This window comes from Populus alba, chromosome 8 (assembly GCF_005239225.2).
Source record: "Populus alba chromosome 8, ASM523922v2, whole genome shotgun sequence".
Taxonomy (NCBI): Eukaryota; Viridiplantae; Streptophyta; class Magnoliopsida; order Malpighiales; family Salicaceae; genus Populus; species Populus alba.
Genome location: NC_133291.1, coordinates 13,787,654 through 13,810,393, shown reverse-complemented (window position 1 = coordinate 13,810,393; position 22,740 = coordinate 13,787,654). Strand labels below are relative to the sequence as shown.

The 22,740-nt window shown below is 31.2% G+C and overlaps 3 protein-coding genes across 3 annotated transcripts; all 3 read left to right on the top strand.

Moving 5' to 3' along the window:
• The first annotated feature begins 2,466 nt into the window (after positions 1–2,466).
• Positions 2,467–3,754, top strand: LOC118061133 (non-functional NADPH-dependent codeinone reductase 2). Its single transcript, XM_035074529.2, has 4 exons — positions 2,467–2,795; positions 2,875–3,118; positions 3,226–3,405; positions 3,530–3,754. Exons 1-4 carry the CDS (start codon positions 2,467–2,469, stop codon positions 3,752–3,754), a joined length of 978 nt encoding a protein of 325 aa, XP_034930420.2.
• Positions 3,755–11,261: 7,507 nt separating this feature from the next.
• Positions 11,262–12,757, top strand: LOC118061132 (two-component response regulator ARR5). The gene is made up of 5 exons (XM_035074528.2): positions 11,262–11,541; positions 11,631–11,758; positions 11,875–11,952; positions 12,026–12,096; positions 12,182–12,757. Exons 1-5 carry the CDS (start codon positions 11,364–11,366, stop codon positions 12,483–12,485), a joined length of 759 nt encoding a protein of 252 aa, XP_034930419.1. The 5' UTR covers positions 11,262–11,363; the 3' UTR covers positions 12,486–12,757.
• A 4,189-nt stretch (positions 12,758–16,946) lies between these two features.
• On the top strand, positions 16,947–19,587 carry LOC118061126 (formin-like protein 4). The gene is given in 7 exon segments (XM_073411038.1): positions 16,947–17,060; positions 17,247–17,558; positions 17,636–17,909; positions 18,032–18,126; positions 18,128–18,174; positions 18,272–18,332; positions 18,334–19,587. Coding segments are annotated over 7 exon segments (2,157 nt in total).
• The last annotated feature ends 3,153 nt before the right edge of the window (positions 19,588–22,740 follow it).

The following is a 22,740-nucleotide window of genomic DNA, read 5'->3' as shown; positions in this document are numbered from 1 at the left end:
CCTCAACAAGATTTTGTTCATGTTGAACAGTAGCTTGCTAATTTTCAAGGGAGGCTATAGGGACTGGACAACAACATGGAATGATAGCACGTGCACATACACCAAGTGGGTGCTCGACATCTTGTCTTTTTCTAAATTTAATATAATTTTTAATTATAAAATTCAGAATTGCTATGTTAAAATGTGATTGTGAGTTGATATTACATTTGATAGGATTATATGCTAATGAGATTGTAAGTTAGATTAAATATAATGAAACTATGTGTTAATGTAGTTTCCATGAAAGGTAAAAGCAAAGCCAAATGAAAGGGGTAAGAGAAGTTCGGCCATGACATAAGAAGAGGGACAAGTAGTAGTACCATTAGCCTAAACGTTTTGTATCCTTTGCAGCTGCCAATAGTTCTAAGTCCTTCGCTATTGGAACTATGACTCCCTGGTATCATCTGTGGTATAGATAGAGTTTCCTGTCTCCCGTCACAAATCTAGAAAAGGGTAGCTAGTGTCCCTATAATTTGAAACATTATGAGTTCATTTGGATACAATAAGACAATATATGTAAATTGTATGTGCATGGTAAATGTTTGGGATGAAATAAGATTGGAAGTGGGAAACATGATGAAACAATTAAATTAAGTGTGTGATAAATATGGAATGGTACGAACTAGTAACCTGGTAATGAAACTAGTGTCTGGTAATGGGCTAGTGATATTAGTTCATTTGAAGGCTTAAAAAAATTATTTTACGTGTATAAATTATAGGGTGTTATTCTGGGGCTTTTCATCTTCATTTTTCTTTGTAAATAAGTGGTATAATGATTTGATCTATGCATTTTATGCATCACTAATGATATATTAATGATTTTTTCCCTATAAAAAGCAATATATTTGGAATTGTGTTGAACATGTGAATGTCTAAGTTAGTGTTTTGTGACGGATTAATGTTAATGTACATGAAAAGGAAAAAATACGTTGATGAATAATTAAAGAAATTGTTGAATGTGATTTATTAAATTATGAAACTTATAGGTGAAATGTTATGGTTATTTGAATTTGATTTGAATAATTATAAGGGTAAATGTGTTAATTAGAATATAAAGGTAATTGGATAAAGATTTCATTATAAAACAAGTTCATTAAACGCAATTGGATGACTACATCACTTCGTGTGATTGAATATCTTAATCTAAATTTATCTTTTATTTTTTTTAATTTCTTTTTTAGTTATTATTAATGACTTATTTATTTATTTATTTATTTAAATGAATAGTTATCAATTTATTTTATTAGATGCTTGCATAGGCTTTTTGATACCTAATATATATTTTAAAAAAAAATCACAACTTGCAGCAGCAGAATACAAGTTATATAGCTAGTGTGTGCGCGCATCTTGTAAAAGAAGATGTAATAAGAATAGATAATAGAAAAGAAGAAGAAGAAGAAGATGATGATGATGGTATGCTTATCTTATAATGCCCAATTGAAAAAATGAAAAATAGAAAAAGAAGAGATAATAAAAAAAATACATTCATGGGATCAAAGAATTTGGCATTAAAGCCCCGATTAACATTGTAATCTAACCATGTTTTTGAAAAAAAGTTATTTTTAACTTTAAATTAATTTTTTTTTTTGGTATTTTTGGATTGTTTTATTGTCCTAATATCAAAAATAAATTTAAAAAATTTAAAAAAATTATTGAAAGAAATATTTTAAAAAACAACATTTATCACACTTCCAAACAGAACTTAAGTACTATATCAAAGCTCCAATGGTGTCTCTTTGTTCATGTTAAAAATCATGCAATCTAGTATGGACTCATATTATTAAATTTAGTTTTGCCTAATAAGTTGATCTAGAATCTATCCAAGGTTGGGTTTTAAGAAAACCAGTTAAGAGTTGATTCGGTAAAACTTGAACGGTTAATTTAATTTGGCTTTTGATTTTTTTAAAATAATATTATTTTAATATATATATATATATATATATATATATATATATATATATATATATCACTTTTATTTATCCAGATTAATTTACCCAACCTCCGACCTCTTATCTTGGCCTTAATCCATGTTATGGGTGAAACAAATTTTAAGGCTGTACCCAAAAGAAGTTAGAAGAAGGCCTCCTAATTTTGCCAGAATGAATGGCATTACTATCATCTCGGAAACTACCACAAAAATAAAATCGGTGGCATCAGCAGCTTCACACACCAGTCAACCAAACCTAGATTTCATCTTAACCACATGGTTCTCCTATGCATCATTTTTGGGATCATTGAGTGGTTTATTATGAGATTAATTGTAGAGTATTAGACAAATAAGCTTGCATGCGAAAAAAATCGACAAAAAGATTTCTTAACCAAAGTTTGATATGCCTTTCTTGAAGGCTTAAACAGAAGCTGAAATTAACTTGTGATTGTTAAATTTAACATTTCAGATAACATAGATCGCGTGTGTCTGTTGCAGAGATGGATAACGATTTGGTGAGAATTCCAGAAGTCGTTCTAGTTAGTTCCGATGGCCGAAACATGCCGGTGTTGGGGATGGGCACATCAGCTTCTCCACTAGAGGGATCTGACGAAACAAAAACAGCCATTCTTCAAGCAATCGAGATTGGTCACAGACACTTCGATACAGCCACGTTATACCTAACAGAGGAGCCACTTGGAGAAGCAATTTCTGAAGCCTTATCTCGCGGGCTGATCAGATCACGAGATGAGCTCTTCATCACCTCGAAGCTATGGTGCAGTGATGCTCATGGTGATCTTGTCCTCCCAGCCCTTAAGAAGAGTCTACGGTATAACAATATTCGTTTGATGCTTATCCTATGATGTTCCTCCTGATGATCAATTAATTTACGCCATGCATGCATGCAGGAATCTTCAGCTGGAATACCTTGATCTTTATCTAATTCATTGGCCTGTGAGCTCGAGATCAGGGACCTATGAGTTCCCTATAAACAAAGGAGACCTTTTACCTATGGATTTCAAATCCGTATGGGAAGCTATGCAAGAATGTCAAGATCTAGGTCTCACGAAATCCATTGGTGTCAGCAATTTCTCTTGTAAAAAGCTTTCAGACATCCTTGCCTTTGCAAAGATCCCTCCGGCAGTTAATCAAGTAAGTCTGCAATATGACTTTTGGCTCTATCATTAACCATCACTTCCTTGATTTCAAGAAATGAATATATATGTATTAAAAGTGAAAATGTGGGAACTAATTGAAAGGTAGAGATCAATCCATTATGGCAACAAAAGAAGCTGAGGGAATTCTGCGAGGCCAAAGGAATCGTTTTGACAGCTTATGCTCCATTGGGAACCAGAGGAACCATTTGGGGAAGCAACAGGGTTATGGAGAACGAAGTACTGAGAGAGATTGCAACTGCTAAAGGAAAGAGTGTTGCTCAGGTATATATGTTCATACTCTTTTCTTGACATTTAACACTTGTACTCGTACAATTACATTTGGATGGATGAACACACATGCACGCGCACACAAGAACAGGACTGAATTCATGGGTTTTAAAAACAGGTGTGCCTCAGGTGGGCGTTTGAGCAAGGGGTCTGTGTGGTGCTGAAGAGTTTCAACAAAGGAAGGATGAAGGAGAACCTTGAGATACTCAACTGGACATTGAGCGAGGAAGAATCCAGGATGATCGGTGACATACCCCAAAGCAGAGGATGTCGCGGAGAAGATTACATCTCAGAAAAGGGGCCTATCAAGACAATTGAGGAGCTTTGGGATGGAGAAATTTGATTTAGTTGTTAGCTAGATCCTTAGGTACAAACAAAAACTTAACGTCTCCTGTTCATCTTTGTCGCACTCTTCCATTTCTGCCAGTATCATAAACGAATAAATTACCCTCGTCCAAACTCCAAACTAAACATAACGGTTAAAAGGGAATAATTAAAAAGTGGTGTAATATATACAGAGAGAAAGTTATTGAAACTTACAGGAATCTGGGAAAGCAATAACACATTACTTCTCCTACTGGTTTTGCTTCTAATCTACAAATTGTTAGGTTCAAAAAGATTTATTAATTCTCTTACAATCCCTACCGTGACGCATCATTTTATCCCTAACTCGAGCAAACCACGACTCGATTCCGAGGCAATTGAGAGCCTCAGGCCAGGGTCTCCCCTGAAAGCTATAACTGGTGTCGGACCGAATACTACAGTAAATCAATGCCACATGCAAACCCTCAGCCAATGCCTCCTATCATTTCCATCCATCACGGGGTCCGTAGTCCGTGCAACAAAACAATGGAAAGAAAGCTCAACAGACATCAAATTTCCCATGCCAAATCTTCCAACATGTTGCTACAGTAGTACTTGAAAATATTCAAGATATTCTTAGAGCATTTAAAGGAGAGACTAAAGAGAAAAAAAAAACCCTAGGTTGAGAGTTCTTTCTCATCCTATAAATATTAATCCAGCAAGCAGAACGGATCCAAACCAACGAGATTGGCATGGGGGAGGAGTTTGCTGCAATAAGACACAGTGTGTTCAGATGCAATTAAGAGTGAACTGCTATCGACAAATTAAAACAAGAATATGAAGTGGCATACTGATGTGTCCGAATTTCTTTTATGGAAGGAGACATTAAAAACAATGAATCCAGCGTAAAGTAATAATGTCTTTGTTTTACTAGAATAATGCTCACGGAGTAGGAAAGAACAAGCTGAGCTTACATGCATGCTCTACAACTGTTGTTTGAAGGCCTGTCTTTGAAGCTTCAAAGATGACGGACAGCAACAAATTTGAAGCACCTAAGTTAAACTGAAACTAGAAACGAACGGCTCTATGGTGTTATACACAGGCAACTCCATCGGAGACCAAGAATCGGGCGAACAGGAGCTGACCGTCCTCATTGCTGCACCAGCTTGGCAGACGTGTTAATTCGGTTGCTTTCAAAAATCTAAAGAATGCATGCATCGCGAACTTTTCAAGAGTAATGATCCACACCATTTAATATAGTGGAAGTTAAATCTTATTGTTTCTGCTATCAATAAAAGAATGCCATAAAGATTTTTGGTTGCAGTTTCAAAGAATAGCTCCCGAACAAGATGAAGCAACTTCTCGATGAGATTAATTGTAGAAGTTTTGCAGTAGTGGACAGCATATATAAATAAACACAATTAATTGTTTTCCACCAATGAATTAATTCATAACATTAGCCATTTCACCAGATTTGCTGTTGGCTTAAAACACTACCATAGTAATTAAGATGATAGGTTTATCTGGGATAATTATTAATCCCACAAATAATTGAAGAAATAAGCACAAGAAGTCAAGAACAGTACCTCATTCCCTAGCTAGCCGTTTATTTAAAGCTTCATTTCACATATTCGCAGCATGTGCTGGCTCCACACGAGTCCACATAGAAATGCTTTTGCTGTTCTAAACTAAAGCAATATTATTATGCCTTTAATATTATAGTATATCATTTAGCCGTCCCTCCCTCCTTCCATTATCGTCTAATCTTTGGGTGGGTGAAAAATGTGTCTTTTCCTGCTCGGTAAAGACAGGAAGGACAGAGGCACCTATGATTTTGCTGAACAGGAAAGATGCCCCATATCATATCCAGGTTTAGGGGAATAAGAGATTCCAGAATTAAAAACATCATTCGCACGGCCATTGATCCTTTTCAAGCTTAAAGTTCTTGAAAGATGAATTTAGCTGTCCAACTTTCATACTAGTCTTCGATTCTCCATGAACCCTCATCATGATCAAATCCAATCCATACAGTTAATTCAGTTGGTCGGCCATATCTTGTGTGTGTGTGTGTGTGTGTGTGTATGCGCTACAAAGAAGCCATGCCCATCTTGGCAACAGAAAAGGACTTCATCAATGGTGTAAGAGGAGAGAAACTGGACGGTGACGACCTTGCAGATGTTCTGATAACCATTTAAAAGTAAATGGAGACAGGTTAATTTGTGGGTCCTGATGCGCCCGTCAGAGATCCGGTTTGACTAAAGTAAATTTGCCACTTTATTTACTTAGATCTCTTCGTACTAAGCTTTTGGTTTCTTTAGATTTGCCTTTCACGATTATCAAGTCAACCACTTCTTGGAACAGGTTGATTTTTTTTTTTTTGGTTTAGTTTTTATTTATAAAAATAATTATATTAAATTTTTTAAAAATATATATATAAAAATTAAAAATTAGTTTCAACTACTGATTTTGATTTGATTTAATTAAGTTATTTTAATCGTTTTTAATTTAATTTAATTCAGTTTGATTTGATTGGAGTTTGATTTTATTATTTTGATATTAAAAATCTTTTTTGCTCACCCCTTTATTTCAATTTACTGTCAAATTGTGTCAAGCATTTATTAAATACGGAATGAATGTTGGATACTACCTTTATACGTATGGTATACATAGAGATGTAAGAAAAAAAAAGTTTTGATACATTTTGAACAATCATGAAAACAAGCAAAAAGATATAGCGAGGTATAATGATATTGTTAAAAATATTATTTTGATTGATATAATTTTATTTTATTTTTTTGATTTAGTAAATTATTCGCTGATAAGAATTGAAAATTAAAGAATTTGTTCCTTTTATGATCTCAGGTTAAAGTCTTGTAGTTGTCAATATTAATAGTATCATAGGCTTACTTGATCATTAATTTTAGAACCTGATAAAATTAGTTGAGATGCATGCAAATTAGTTTAAATATTCTATGTAAATAAATAAATAAATAATTTATATATTATACTCGTTGTATTTGAAGAATTAGAATAGTGAGTGGTTACAATTCTATACCCATGAAAGATGCTTATGACCCAAATTATAAAGTTTGTATATAAAAATATTAATTATTTAAATTATTTTATAAATAGCTTAAAACATTTTTAATATTACATGTATCGAATCCATGCGCCTAATTCATCAATTGATGTTGGTTCAAAAGAATTAGAAAAAAAAATATTATCACAGAAAACAAAGAAAATCATTTTAGGATATATGCACGTAGCATATTCCACATTCTAAATGTATGTTAAATTTTTAAAATATTATATAGTTGTACATGATTCCATGATTTTATTAGTAAAAGGTTCAATTAAAAAACAATAAGGATGTAAATGATATATAATTTAAATATTATACCACCACGAACTTTTAAATAATTTAAGAGGCTTTTAGTAAAGAATGATCTAGAATGGAAACATCTTGTCTTTTTCTTTCTAGTTTTACTTATTAACAAAAAATTATTAAATGTACAAAATTATTAAGTATCTTATGTGTTAATAAATACGGTTTAAACACTTTAAAATTTCATGAATTAGCAAATAGTTAACTTGTTTGTTTTGACACTTTAAAAATATTTTAAAAAAAAATAATTTTTTTTTATTTCAAAGTAATATATTTGTTTAGTGTTTTTAAGTCATTTTAATGTATTGATATCAAAAATAATTTTTTAAAAATAAAATAAAAATATTATTTTAATATATTTTTAAATAAAAAACATTTTAAAAAATAATCATAACTACCCCTCCAAACAATCTTAAAGTAATTACTGCATTTGTTTATAGAATGCTGCCATGAACGTCGTCAACCTCTTGTTGAAAAAAATATATAGGTTATTGCATGCACATCTTAAATTTTCTTTATCTTTTTTTTACCTAAAAAAATGTTAGTTTTTTAATGTGTCATGTTAAGTGTGTGTTTAGTAGTGAAAGGTATTTTTACAAAAATATTTTTTAATAAAAAATATATAATTTTTTTTTATATTTTTAATTATATTTTTAACATCAACACATAAAAATATAAAATATATCTAAAAAAATTAATTTGATATCATTTCAAACAAAAACATTTTAAAATAGACTAAAATGCTTTAGGAAAGGTTGGGAACGTGGTACAAACATGTTCCCTTAATTTTTATTATTTTATTTAAAATTAATATTTTTTTGGTGTTTTTATATTGTTTTGATACGCTGATATCAAAAATTATTTTTAAAAAAAAATATATTATTTTAATACATTTCCGAACAAAATCATTTTAAAAAAGAATCACAACCACACTCCCAAAAGTAAAAAAAAAAACTAGTGTAAGTTTGTTTGACAATGTGATTATGGTTGTTTTTCAAATAACTTTTCGTGTCAAAATACATGTCAATGATTTTTTTAAAAAAATTATTTTTAACATCAGCACATCAAAATAATTTAAAATCGCTAAAATCATATTAATTTGAAATTAATAAAAAAAATTTAGATTTTTTCAAAAATATTTTTAAAACATAGAAACAAATAGGTGTGTATGATGAAAAGTGTTTTCTAAAAGTTTTTTAATTAAAAATACATTAAAATAATATTTTTAATATTAATATATTAAAATATTAAAAAAATAATTTAAACCACAAAATAGAACAAGAAATGATAAGCTATGCAATGATACAAACAGTAGGAAAAAAAAATATCAAACAATCTTTTTTTGAGAAGATAATTCAAGCCACATTGAGATTTGAAGTATATTTACAATAACGGTGCAACTAGAATTTTATAAAATTTTAAATTTTTATTTAAATTAATATTTTTTATTTTTTTTTATCATTTTCACATATTAATAATAACAATAAATTTTTAAAAATATCAATTCAATAAAATTTTAAATAAAAAAACTCTAAAAAAACAAACAAACTTACTTACCACACATGCTTGGATTTTTTTTAGGATTGAGATTCAACCTGTTTTTGGAAAAAAAATTTTAAAAAAAAATTTTTTGTTAAAATTAAGTGCGATTTATATTTTTAAAATCGTTTTAATATGCTGATATCAAAATAATTTTTAAAAAAAATAAAAAAATATTTTTAACATACTTTTCAATACAAAAATTTATTTAAAAAGTAACCGCTATCACATTCCAAAACAGACTTTAGCGCAGTTGCGGTGGTGTGTGAAAGATTTGAAAACGCAGGAAAAGTCCAAGCATGAAAAAGGTAGTATGGGCCCACCACTAGATCTCTTTGGGACTCCCGAATCTCCTCGTTCTCACTCTTGTCGCGTCTGCTGCTGGCAAAATAAATTCACGATGTTTTGTCTCCATAATTTCACATCACTCCTACTCATGCTCCGTTCACCATTGTTCCGTGACAAGGACAACATTCAAGTTATAGATTTTTCTAAAATATTTTTAATGTGTTGGTATAAAAATTAAAAATAAATAATATTTTTTATAAAAATATTTTACGTTATATTAGAAAACATATACTAAAAATCACTCGTTGCATCTTGATTATTATTTTTTATTTACTTACATCACCAATTCAGTTTCACATTTAAGATTGTCTAAAAGTTCAAGATTATTATGTTACTTAACCAATTTATAAATAATCAAATCAAATTAACTATTTTTTATCATGCTTGATTAAATTAATTAAATTTTATTAAATGAATATTTTATATCTTATATAATTCAATTAAAAATTCAAATTACATTTGTATTTCAAATTTTTAAGTTGAACACATAGTATTTTTTTAAATAGATTTTTATTTAAAACATATTAAAATTATTTTTTTATGTTTTTTTAAGTTTTAATTTAAAAATATTATTGTTTAATAAAAAAAAAAGATATATTAAACAACTTTTTATAATAACTACATTACGTAGTCTAATAAGTTCAACAAAACTCAATGATTAATGATTTGGGAAGGCTGATTAGCTTGTTCAGTGGTTATGGTTACTTATTAAATAATTTTTCATATTAAAATATATGTTAATGATTTTTTTTAAAAAAAATTATTTTTAATATCAACACATCAAAATAATTTGAAAATATTAAAAACATATTAATTTGAAGTTAATAAAAAAATATAAAAAATTTAAATTTTTTTAAAAATACTTTTAAAACACAAAAACAAATAATTATTAATTTTTTTATGGTGTTGATTAAGAATCCGTAATGATCATTTCTTTACATGGAGATAAGGGTTTTTCATGCGTGTTAAAGATTATAGTACATATTTTTTTTTATTTAAAAATATATTAAAATAATATTTTTTATTTTTTAAATTAATTTTTAATATAGATAAAATCAAAATCAAAATTTAAACTAAAAAAACAATTCAAATGCACAGTATACTTGCAAAAACTCATTCAATATGACGCATCTGTAAACATGAACCAATATCTCACGATACGAATATATAGGGTTAGCTTTCATGCTGATTTGGAGATCTCACCTAAGGGGATTTCAGAATTTGAGCTTTGTCAAGGAGGGAGAGAAATTAAAGATTGAAAGGGATACACACCAAAACGTCAGTTGACAAGATTTGTTAGAGGGAGAAACTAAAGATTTGATTTTGAGAGAAATAGAAAGAGATAAAGAGAAATAAGAATAAAAAAACAAAGAGACAACCATTGAAAGAGACAGGGAGGCATCACAGACATACATAATAATTTATTATTTATTGATATACTGTTAGAACGAAATACTGACTTTATATAAAAATTAATTGGATAAAGTACACTAATCCGAATATAGATATATAATTGATTTTTATTTATTTGTACGGTGATAGACGAAAATAATGAGATTATTTTTATTTAAAGCAATGTTTAGTTTATTGTTAGGAAAGATAGTGAAGACATGAAGAATATATCTCTCTTGAATTGAAATTTTTTATAATAATGAGTGATGTTTTTATTAATTATATTTTTGATTTTTTTTAAATGAAAATATTAAACAAGACAAGTTTGACCTGTCATTTAAGAAATTAAGGATCTAGTATGATACATGTTTCAATAAAAAAAATATAAAAATAATTAACTCGAGTTAACTTAGATTTGATTAATCCTAAAAAAACCAGTTAAAATCTATTAATTTTTTTAACTAATATTATTTTTTATTTTTTTATAAAATAAAATCAATTCAAATAAACTCATATACCTACTATCTATCCAGTTAAATTCATGTATAGGTTTAAAAACTATAAGTGATACAATATTTATAGACCTTCCTTAAAATAGTTATGTTGACTTCTTTTCTTTTCTTTTTTTGAGAATAAATATATAATAATAATTAATAAAATATTATTAATTATTTTTTCAGCACACAATTATATCATACTTTAACAATACAGATTCATCTCTAAAAACATAATAAATTTATATTTTTATTCCCTTCAAACCGAACATATTTTTATTTTTTAAGAACCAATCTTTCAATTCTAAAATTTCTAACCTCATGCAACATAAAAACCAGAATATATATATATATATATATATAGCAATGTTGGGACCTTTGTCAATTATGCCATTGCCACAAGCAGGGCAGAGCATATACAAAAAGCAAAGGGCACGAGACGTTTAGAGCCCTGTTTCTGCATCCTCTCTCCTCTCGAAGGAAAATCGGGTATGGGTTCTAACAGTATTGTTTCAAATCGTTGGATGTCAGAGAAGATGAACTGCCTCGATCTCTCACCCAACTCTAACTCAGATAATGAAGAGGAAGAAGTTCATGTACTGGCAGTGGATGATAGTCTTATTGACCGCAAAGTCATCGAGCGTTTGCTCAAAATTTCTTCTTGTAAAGGTAAGCTTTGTCCGTGTCTTTGATACGATTACGAGTGATTAAGTATTCTTAATTTGAGGTTGAAGTTTTGGTTTGGATTTTGTTCGCAGTGACAGCGGTGGACAGTGGATGGGGAGCTCTAAAACTGCTTGGATTGTTAGACGACGACGAAGAAGACAAGAGCAGCTCCTCCTCCTCCTCCTCCTCCTCCTCCTCCTCCTCATCTGCTGGTTTTGAGGTCAGTGAAAGAATAACATATCATATCAATTATTTTGAGTGACTATGTCACAACCGGTATTTCTCCTCCTGGAATGATAATCAGAATAACATTTCCTGATTAATTTTATTTCTCAGGGGTTGAAGGTGGATCTAATAATTACTGACTACTGTATGCCTGGAATGACAGGATATGAGTTGCTCAAGAAAATCAAGGTGGGTCTTTACTATTTTAATTTTTTGAATTAAATAAAGCAAAAAATGTTGATAAATCTTGTGTATTGAGCAGGAATCATCTAGTTTCAGAGAAATACCGGTTGTGATTATGTCATCGGAGAACGTGATGGCTCGAATCGACCGGTGTGATATTTCATTATTCAATCAATTCTTCAGTGCATGGTTTTTAAAATATTTTTCTTTATACTAAAATTTGGAATAAAAACAGATGTTTGGAGGAAGGAGCTGAGGAGTTCATAGCGAAACCAGTGAAATTGTCAGACGTTAAACGACTGAGAGATTACTACATGGCAACCAGAGAGATCAGATCAGTTCAAAGCAGCGTCAATGTTAACAAGAGAAAATTACAGGAGAGTTTTGATGTATCTACATCTTCATCGCCACCCTCTATCTCACCGTCTCCTTCGCCTTCCTCTGCGTCTCCACAATCACTGTTCTCATCATCAGCGCCGTGTTCTCCCTCGTCTTTAGATTCTCCGACTAGACGGATCAAAATGACGAGCTTCGATTAGGTCCTCACCGTAATACCCATATTGTAATTCGAGTTACCCTCCGATCAGACAATGCTGGCAATTCTCCGTCGATTTTTACGGTTTTTGTTGCTAATACACCTCCGCTTTTTATTCTTTCGGTTCTTTTTACTCCTGTGGTCCCTGTTTTTTTCCATTAATTTATGTAAGAATTGATAATATCGGACGAGCCTCAAGATGTGTTCTTGGATTTCTATGAAATACTATAAAGATATATCATATTATATAATAATAAAGGGGAATGGAATTGAAAAGAGGAGTTTTGTTGAAGCAATTGGCATGGTGGATATTGATATGGTAAATATGTTGCTCAGAACTTATTATAAGGTTGTGTTTTAATTTAAATTGGGCTTGATGTTGACATGTGATTCGAATCTTATTTTAAATAAAAATAATAGATGGTTTGGTTGAATTGAGTTGATAACTCCTTGATGGACTTGATGATGATATGGTTGAATTTTAATTTGAATTGGATTTTGATATTCATCCAATTGATGTCAAGTAAGTTTAAAATAAAATATAAAAATAAAAGAATTGGATGGATTAATTTAGATTGATTTCAATAGTTTAAAAGCATGAGTTTTTTAGTGATTTTATAAGAGTTTATTTTCTGTTTGAAGATTTATTTATTTTTGTAATATCATATTAAAAATCATAAAAAAAATACTAATTTAATATTTTTTTTTAAAAAAAGACTTTGAAAACACATCGAAACTTCAATGACGATAATGTTAAAAAGATTTTGACAAGACGAATTTAATAATAAAAAAACAGTCATAAAAAAATGATTTAGAGTGAGCTATACAAACCGGTCTAAAGACAAGTGAGCCTTGACATCTTTGGATAAATTTGTTCACACCGTTTATCGTTTGTGATCTTCATTGGTGTTGTTGGATCCTCTTGTCAAGATTTTTTCCAACAGTATTGGTTTAGTCATCAAAGTTTCAATGTCTTCAAAGTTTTTTTTTTCCTCCTCTCTCTTTTTATGAATTACAAAGAGGAGAGAAAAAAAATAAAAAAAAAAAAAATTTTTTTTTTTTTCTTATGAAGACACCAAAAATTCGATAATGATATAATGCAGTATCGTTGCAATTATATCTTGATGAAATGAATTCCATGATACTAAATAAAGTCATAAATGATGACTTGGTTGAATTTTAATTTGAATTGGTTTTGATATTGATTTTGTGATGTAAAAATAATTTTTAAATAAAATATAAAAAATAATGAACTTGGATGGATTAATTTAAATTAATTTCATTGTTCAATAGCACAAGTTTTTTTTTCCTTAAATAATACGAGCCTTTTGAGCTTTGTTCATGAGTGATTTTTTAAGATTGTATTTTTTATTTGAAGATTTATTAAAATAATTTTTTAAATATTATTATATTAAAATCATTAAATATATTATTTAATATTTATTCAAGATGAATATATATATATATATTTAAAAATATCCAAATACATGGTATCAAATTCCCAATCAGAATCTAAGAGATTTTTTTGGTTTTTAGTACAAGTAAAAAAAATATATAATAAACAATATAGTGTTAATATGTTTAAAAAATAATAATACAGTTTAAAGAATTACAGATGAAATACTGTGATTTGCTAGTAGCAAATATAATATACTAATTATAAAAATTAATGGATATAAGATTTAATAAACAAAGAGAAGAGATAAAAAAATAAATAAATTATTGAGAACTTAAAGTTATCGGAGTGTTTTCTCTCTCCTTATTAAACCTTTTAACCATTAATTTTATAATTAAAAAAAAAATAGTATATAATACTTGCAAACTCATGAATCACAGTGTTTATCTACTGCACTTCAAACCATGTTATGTTTCTAGATATATTTTTTAAAAAATTATTTTATTTTATCGATTTTTTTCCTGAGCTGGAGTTCAAAAATACTCCGGGATCTAATGTATGAATTGTCGAACATGTTTCCTGAAGGAGGGCCAGCTGGAGGTGGCCATGGATCGTCACTGCAGTTTGTGTCTGATGGTCTCTCTCTGATCTGATAGTGGCGGCAGACCTGCAAATGCTCTTGCTGTCAAGGCGGGGAAGATCGGTGGAGACCCCCTTTCGCAAGAGAGGCAGGCAATTTTGCTGGTTGCTTAGAGAATGGGTCACTCTACGTGGAGGCTCCAGGAGGTGTTCTTGTCATCCACGCTTGCAAACATAGCGGTTTGATTGGTCGTCTCAAATCTCTTATCTAAAGGTGCACTGTCTGTTTCTTATCTGCTTGTTGGGAGTGTTTTTCAAAAATTTCTGAAAAAATTTGAAATTTATTTATTTATTTTTATTTTAAATTAATATGTTTTTAATATTTTTAAATTATTTTAATATGTTAATCTTAAAATAATTTTTAAAAATAAAAAAATATTATTGACATATTTTTTCTAAATAAAAAATAACAACAACCACACTTAAACAAATCGGACCTCAGTTCATCTCTGCTTGAAAAGGTTGGCAAGCTCAAGGCTACGTTTTATTTCACCTTGTTGGTTGTTACTACATTTTTTAAAATATTTTTAAAAAGTTTAAATTTTTTTTATTAATTTTAAATTAATATATTTTTAATGTTTTCAAATATTTTGATGTGCTTAATATTAAAAACAATTTTTAAAAAAATAAAAAAAATATTATTGACATGCATTTTGACACGAAAAGTTATTTGAAAAGCAACTGTAACCACACTGCAAACAAATTTAATTAATTATAAATTTCACGAGTAACCCTTTTGCGTTTTAAAAAGTATTTTTAAAAAATTTAAAATTTTTATTTTTTTCTTTGCTTTAAATTAATATTTCTTTAGTATTTTTCAGAAAATTTTGATGCACTAATATTACAAATAATTTTTTTAAAAATAAAAAAATATTATTTTGATGTATTTTTCTAGTAAAAAACACTTTAAAAAACAACCATAATCACACTTCTAAACACAACTGGCCAAAATTTTATACATGTTTTTTTTCTATACATAAACTTTAATTATTATTTTTACCAATAATATCTAAATTCAACTAATCGTATTTTTTTAAAATTACAACCATAAAAACTACCTAAAAAATAAATGCACTCTTAATGGATAACATTCACCAACATTGCTGAGGTCTGGTCAATTGTTTTAATGATCAAAAGTAAGAAAAGTGATAGAGCAAGCAAGAACAAGCCTAGCATTTCCTCAACTACTACATTACATGCCCATAAAGATGGTCAGGAAGATCTTGATGTAGAGAGACACTCCCAATTATTTTCAAAGTAAATGATTTGGGCCCATAGAGTTTATGAGATGACACCAAATTTGACAAGGAGTTTTGGATTGCCCCTTGACAATATTAATTCCACACACTTTACTTCCAGAATATAAAGCCAAACCCACCACTGATTAGAAAATTGACATTTGAAAATAATAAGAAATGTAACTTAATATTTTTTAAAATTATTAATTTGAGTTTTATAAATATCAAGAACCACTAAAATTTACATAATTGTCATAACTTTAAGAACTTATAAAATTAATTAAAGTGGTGTAAACTAATTCTGATACCTACATAATAATAATAAAAATACATTTGAAAACCCACAAAAAGAATCCATACCCATTTGAAAATCCCACCCAGTCAAGCTTTAATTAAGTAAAACTCAGGCTTTTTAATTTGCTTGATCATACTCATAACATTCAGGTGTGGGATTGATTTTTTTTATATTTTATTTTAATAAATTTTAAAAAATATAAAATTAATTTATGAATTGTTAAATTGTATATGTATTTTTTATAGTCTATATCTATAGAGATTTTTTTTTTTAACTTTTAGATATGAGATAACTAATATATTTCACATGTTTCTTAACTAATGTGAACATAGTTTTATATACATCCATATAAATAATTGCTTAATTTCACATGAATTGTTTTTTTAATTTTTCCACGTGAAATATTAAAATCTTAATTTTTTTTTATTTTTTCCTGAGTCAAACCCATGTTATCCAAGACTACTTTTCTCGAGTTAAATTTTCCAAGACGAGTTTAAATAACTATAGCAAAATGTACTTCATTAGCAATTGCCGAGTTAATTATATCGCCCTAGTGTATAAATTTTTAATTATTTAGTTCTCATGATTATAAAAGCTATTACTTAATCTTATGTTTTTAAAATCTGTAAGAATCTAGTTCTTCCTTCAATTCCATATTTTTTTGCAATTTATTTTGTTTATTTTTATTATTTAAAAAATAGCGATAAGAAAAGAGAAGTAGGCGAGATAGAAACATTTGATTTGAACCGTGGAACCTTGATCGCAAGGGTGTTTAATTATTCTTGTTTAACACTTAACACTATAAGGATTTAATTAATTAATTATGATAAAGAATAAAAGACTAAGTTATATAAATAAATCGCAAATAAGAGCTAGGTGACAACTTACCGAAACGAAATGGAAACAGCCGAACCACCAGGCAACATCTGCTCTTTTGAGACTGTCTTGGTGAACAAAACCAAAAGCAAAACAAAAGGTGGTATCATTATTTTTAAGCTTGGATTTGGATTGGTATGGCGGGTCGATAAGGGCCTTGACTGATCTGGAATGAACAAAAAAATTTTTTTTAAAAAAAAAACAGTTAAAATCCTAGAGCTGGAGAATCTCAATCTGCAAAATTCTTCAAGGATTTCCAATTTTTATGGCTGGCCATTAAACAGCCATGGCATGTTCTCCATGTAATGTTTTTCCTCTCAGTTATTCCTTTCTCTTCTTCCCAGTCAAATTCTCCTCGAAATATTTGAAGCCTTCTATCCATTTCCAGCACCAAAACCGACTGCTTCTCCGAACTCTACTTCAATGGGGTCATCAGTGCCAGCACGTTTGCCTCCGTCGTCATCCAACAGAAACGTTATTAAGGCAGTAGCTGCAACAGCTGCAAGCACTTTTGTTGTTGCCATTTTGCTCTTCTTCTTAATCCAGAGGTTCATACTTGCGCTCGAGAAGAAAGGAAGGAGACGACGCTTGATTCTGGAGGAGGCCAGACAGTGGCGCCTCTGCCCTCTCAGGGTCAGTTTACTCGAGTCGAAGGGAATGTAAAAGGAGTGGTTGTTTGATGAGAATGGATTGGATGTTCCGTCCTGGAGAAACATCAAGTGGAAGACAAGAAAACAGTTTCTCGCAAACAAGAGCTCAGGAGGATGTCTGAACCCGCACAAGAAATTCCATTGATTCGAGGAAAATTCTCCATTCTGAAAACGAAAGTTGTTACCAGAAACAACAGTTCCACACTGTCAGTTATCAATCTATCGACGCTGGGACGGCTATTGAAAAAACCAAAAAACAAAGCCAACCATCAATCTTCCACTTGCTCGGTCTCCAACACCACCACCACAATTCTTCGATGGCAATTCCAAACAAGCAAGTTCCTGCAACCGCCTCCACCTCCTACAAACCCAGCAAAGCAAAACATCAACCACCAAGGCGGCTGGTTTGGCGGCATCTTTCAAATCTACCCTCCATTTAATAAAGGTGAATCGAAGGGAATCTTCAAACCGGACAAGGCAGCACCAGTGCAGGAACAAGGAATGGTCAGGTAAAAGTGAAGCCGTTGCACCGGGATAAGGTGAGTCAAGAATACTGGCCATTCCATGGCGTGGGACAAAATTGATGGTGGCTCTTTTAGGTAATTGTGGTTCGTTTTTTTCTGTTTTAATAAGAATATAATTAGTAGTAGTTCAACTTCAATATATATATATATATCCTGTTCTTTGGATTCTCAGTTTTTCTGTGTGTATTATAATTTCAGGGTTGATGATGATTCTTATGGAAGCCCTCTTCGGATTTCGTTGCCACCAACAGAAAATCCCCCAAAAGAGACAACTCGAGCAATTCAAAGAATCTTAGTTCCATTCCACCCAGCACAATTTTTATCCTTGATGCCAGAAAGTCCCAGAACATGGCGACTGTTCTCAAATCTCTGTCAATCTCTCGCAATGAACTCCTGGATGCATTAACTAACGGCCATGGTCTAAATGCAGATACTCCTGACAAGCTCATGAGAATTGCCCCAACCAAAGAAGAAGAATCCCAAATCCTTGAATTCAGTGGGAATCCCACTAGACTGGCTGACGCTGAATCCTTCCTCTTCTATCTTCTGAAAGCCGTGCCATCGGCATTTGGTCGTCTTGGTGCCATGCTTTTCAGATCAAATTATGATGCAGAGATTCTTCACTTCAAGGAATCTTTACAAATAGTTGATTCAGGGTGCACGGAGCTTCGAAATCGAGGGCTCTTTAGCAAACTTCTGGAAGCAATTCTCAAGGCTGGTAATCGCATGAACTCGGGAATTTCTAGAGGAAACTTTTTCAATCCAACCTCACTTCGAAAGCTATCCGACGTTAAGAGCATCGATGGAAAAACTACTTTACTTCACTTTGTCGTGGAAGAAGTTGTCCGATCTGAAGGAAAACGCTATGTTCTTAACCGAAATCGTAGCTTGAGTCGAAATATCAGCCAAAGAAGCAACAGCAGTAGTGTGATTTCAGAGAATTCAACGTCAAAAGAAAAAAGAGAGAAGGAATATATGATGCTGGGATTACCTGCGGTAGGAGGGCTCAGTACCGAATTCTCTAATGTAAAGAAAGCCGCCCTGATAGATTATGTTGTCTTTGCTTCTACCTGCTCTGTTCTCGAAGCTCGTGCAAGAGAAATTAGGGCATTTGTGTCGCAATGTGCTCCTGCTAATGGCGAAGGGGGATTTGTAAAGGAAATGGAAGGTTTTCTTGAAGCGGCAGAGGAAGAACTGAAGAGTTTGACAAAAGAGCAGACTAGGGTGATGGAACTTGTTAAAAAAACAACAGAATATTACCATGCAGGAGCTTCCAAGGATCAAGAAGCACATGAAATTCAACTATTTGCCATCATTAAAGACTTCCTATATATGGTTGACCAGGCATGTGTTATGCTTGCTCGAAATCTGCAGAGGAAAACGCCATCATCAAGTATTGAACCCTCGCCTAAGTCATCAAGAATGCCGGTGAGGTTCCCGAACTTGCCTGAACGCTTTTATGCTCGAAAAATCTATGAGCAGCTCTAGTGAATCGGAATTTCAGATTTTTAATAGATACTTATCAATTATCATGGAAGGGAGAGGACCTATGTACATAGTTGTTGCACAAAATATTTCAGAGCATAAACATTTCGGGCAAGTGATTTTTGGATTCATCACATTGTTTGCAAGTTCTTATTGTATATATTCAATTAAACATTTTTTTTTTCATCATTGTTTAGATTTGTCAATTTCTTTGAAAATGCAAGTGCATTTTAATTGATGCTATCAAAAAAAGTAATCAAGATGATTGGCGAGATAAAATCTCAAGCTATTCTAATGCAAATAATTAGAAATCTTATGATTTTCAGGGAATAACTAGTGACATAATAATTATTTTTTAGATGACTTTAAAAAAATAAAAGATACAAAGAGAAAAAAAACAAACACAAAAAAGAAAAAAGAAGATGAAACCATGAAACCTAACAAAAAGTGATAAGAATACATAATAGCTTTAAACTAATAAGATGTTACTAATTACTTCATGAACACAAAATTTTTCTTTGTAATAGGAGGGATATATAGAAAAGATAAAAAATAAAATAAAAAGTTTATAAATCTTTATTCGATAGGTAAGATTAAGATTAAGCTATGATTACTGATATTATATTTGAATATAATTATGATTATACTAGCACTTGGATAACCATTATCATAATAAGACGAGGAAAACACTTGATTTCTCTAATGGAAATGGAATCATGAGCACACAACAGCGCAGTTCTTCTCGGTTACAGATAAGAATTCCATGCTGCAATTGAGTGAGAAACAAAGCACACTACTGGGTATCTTTACCAGTTTGAACAGAATACTGGACACCGGAGATACGGGAGTGTCACCGTTATCGCCTTCCTTTCTCGTTGCCCTTGACTGGAGGAAATTTTCCTTCCTTGACTTGATGAATCACAGAAATACAAAGCTTAGAAACAGGTACAGTTGCTTGCAATGCAAGAATTGAAGAGTAGTTGGAGCTTGGATTTCGATCTTGCAGGCGTGGTTGATTTGGCTAAAATTTCCTTCTTGCCCATTATGGTAGAATATTTTTGTCAACTCCATTAAATAATCCGCGGCGGCCTGTTGAACCTCATGGTGTGTAAATTTGCGGGACAAGACGCCTGGAAAATACATCTTTACAAAAGCAGAGCATGGTACCATCAAAAATACAAGTTATATATACGAACTATTACAGGGCCTCATGCAGTTTCTAACGATTTGATACTTTTGATCTCACACAATTTTATTTTATTTTTCTTCTACGTCCTACATTCATGCCTCCAAAGTTGATGGGTGAAAAACAGGGCAGGGCTCACTTCTTGCCGTTTTCTGTCACACAACTAATCTCCCATCTGTCTAGACAGCATGTTAATGATATCCAGTTTCTCTGGTTGCAATTCAATATATCAGGGTTCCTTGCTGGAAAGCAATTCCTCCACTCCATATTTCCAATCATCGTCTAGAAATAAATGCATGCAGCCTCCAATGTGAATGGACTACCCCTCACCCACTGTTTCTTGTAGAAAAATTTCTTTGCATCTCTCATTCCTGGTAGATTATGCATAACTCTATATCCGAAGCGTCTTGGAACCCTCCTGCGTGTGTCATCATAACAATATGTCTAATCAGTTTTTGCTTTCATTTATATCTTTCACCCCCTCAGGTTTACTGTGTTTACTAGTTTTTTTTCTTGGTGCTCAACTCATCTTTTTCCTTCCCTAGTCCTCAAGAAGAGGACCCTTAAATGGGGAACATGAGTTTGTGACATGATTAGAAGGAAATTCAGGGAACAATGGACTTTAAGTTAAAAAACGTAGTATTTGAGCACGTTTACATGGTCCTTCAGTCTACAAGATAATTCAGCAAAACAATTTTCCTTTTCAATTCATTGTTCTATTTTCCCCAGAATTCATAGATTGGATTCTCCTGAGTTTCAACAGATTGGGTCTAGAAGCTTAAATCAGATGCGTTTTAAGCTCAAATGCTTCTACAATTTTGATGTGCAACACAAAAGGATGCATTTCACTTATCAAATGCCATGTTGTGTTGACAATGACAGGTTCCATCCATCATGTTCTTCCTTGTGACCCATTTTGGAAAGTGATGGCCAATGTGACAAACAAAATTAATCTTTTTTTGATTAATATAGGGTGTCCGGGCTAGCTTGTGTGTACCTCGACTAATCTCATGGACCCTGAAGTTAACGATTATGTAAGCCTCAAGTGGCCCTGAAGAGACTTGAACTTGTAATCATTGGGGATCGAACCCAAGACATGACCAGTTAAGGTACCCCTCAGGATTGATAGACAAGGCAGCAATAGAACCTCTTCACATCATATCCAGCCCTACAGACTTGACAAACACTAATGTCTTGTGTGGGAATGTGTGAAAGCAACGACAAAAATTATATCGACTATTTAGAGATTTTAATAGCTGTAAAGATTATTCTAGATTTTGTGTATTTTTAGGAATAGGCAGTATTTATTATTTAGTAGTTAAACCAGCAACTTAGTTATTCTAGTTTCTTATATGAATTTAATAGTTTTTTTTTAAATTCAATTATATGGTCTGGTGTCTATAAATAAGGCACCCTACTAACTATAGAACATTGAAAAAAAAAAGTCGGATACATTGAAATCATTACACAAAAAATTTGACTTTTCTCAGACTGGATCGGTTCTCTAGTTTTGTTATTTGTCCTATGGATGCAACATCAATGGTAGTTGACTTATTAATATATTCCTTAATTTCATTTCCACCAAAGCACATAATTTGGTAAGAACTAGAGATGTTTTTCTAACATTGAGCACATACTTAACAACGTATAATGTTTCATGTTTTCCATTCCATGTAGATAATTCAAAGTAATTTTATCTTCATAAAGAGTAGCAGGACTCTGGAACAGGGCATACCTTATCTAATGGGCTTTTTCGATGCCTTCCGTGCGCTACAGAAACCTGGCATGGGTGTGGGTTTGAAATTAGAGCTATGTCTTAGCGTTTTTTTTACTCTCTCCCTGTTTTTCCTCCTCTGTGACAAGCATATAGCATGTGAAGTCGAAATGGAATCATAGAATCAGTGGTGTTTTGGGACATATAATTTTTAGGGAACACTATCATCAAAGGAAACCTACGGAGGAAAAAAATT

Bases quoted from the DNA above. Each gene is read 5' to 3' on its own strand.
- LOC118061132 (XM_035074528.2), top strand. From the start codon at position 11,364: ATGGGTTCTAACAGTATTGTTTCAAATCGTTGGATGTCAGAGAAGATG. The intron at 11,542-11,630 runs GTAAGCTTTGTC...TTTTGTTCGCAG, and splicing joins CAAAATTTCTTCTTGTAAAG to TGACAGCGGTGGACAGTGGA. The intron at 12,097-12,181 runs GTGTGATATTTC...GAATAAAAACAG, and splicing joins GTGATGGCTCGAATCGACCG to ATGTTTGGAGGAAGGAGCTG.
- LOC118061133 (XM_035074529.2), top strand. From the start codon at position 2,467: ATGGATAACGATTTGGTGAGAATTCCAGAAGTCGTTCTAGTTAGTTCC. The intron at 2,796-2,874 runs GTATAACAATAT...GCATGCATGCAG, and splicing joins GCCCTTAAGAAGAGTCTACG to GAATCTTCAGCTGGAATACC. The intron at 3,119-3,225 runs GTAAGTCTGCAA...ACTAATTGAAAG, and splicing joins TCCCTCCGGCAGTTAATCAA to GTAGAGATCAATCCATTATG.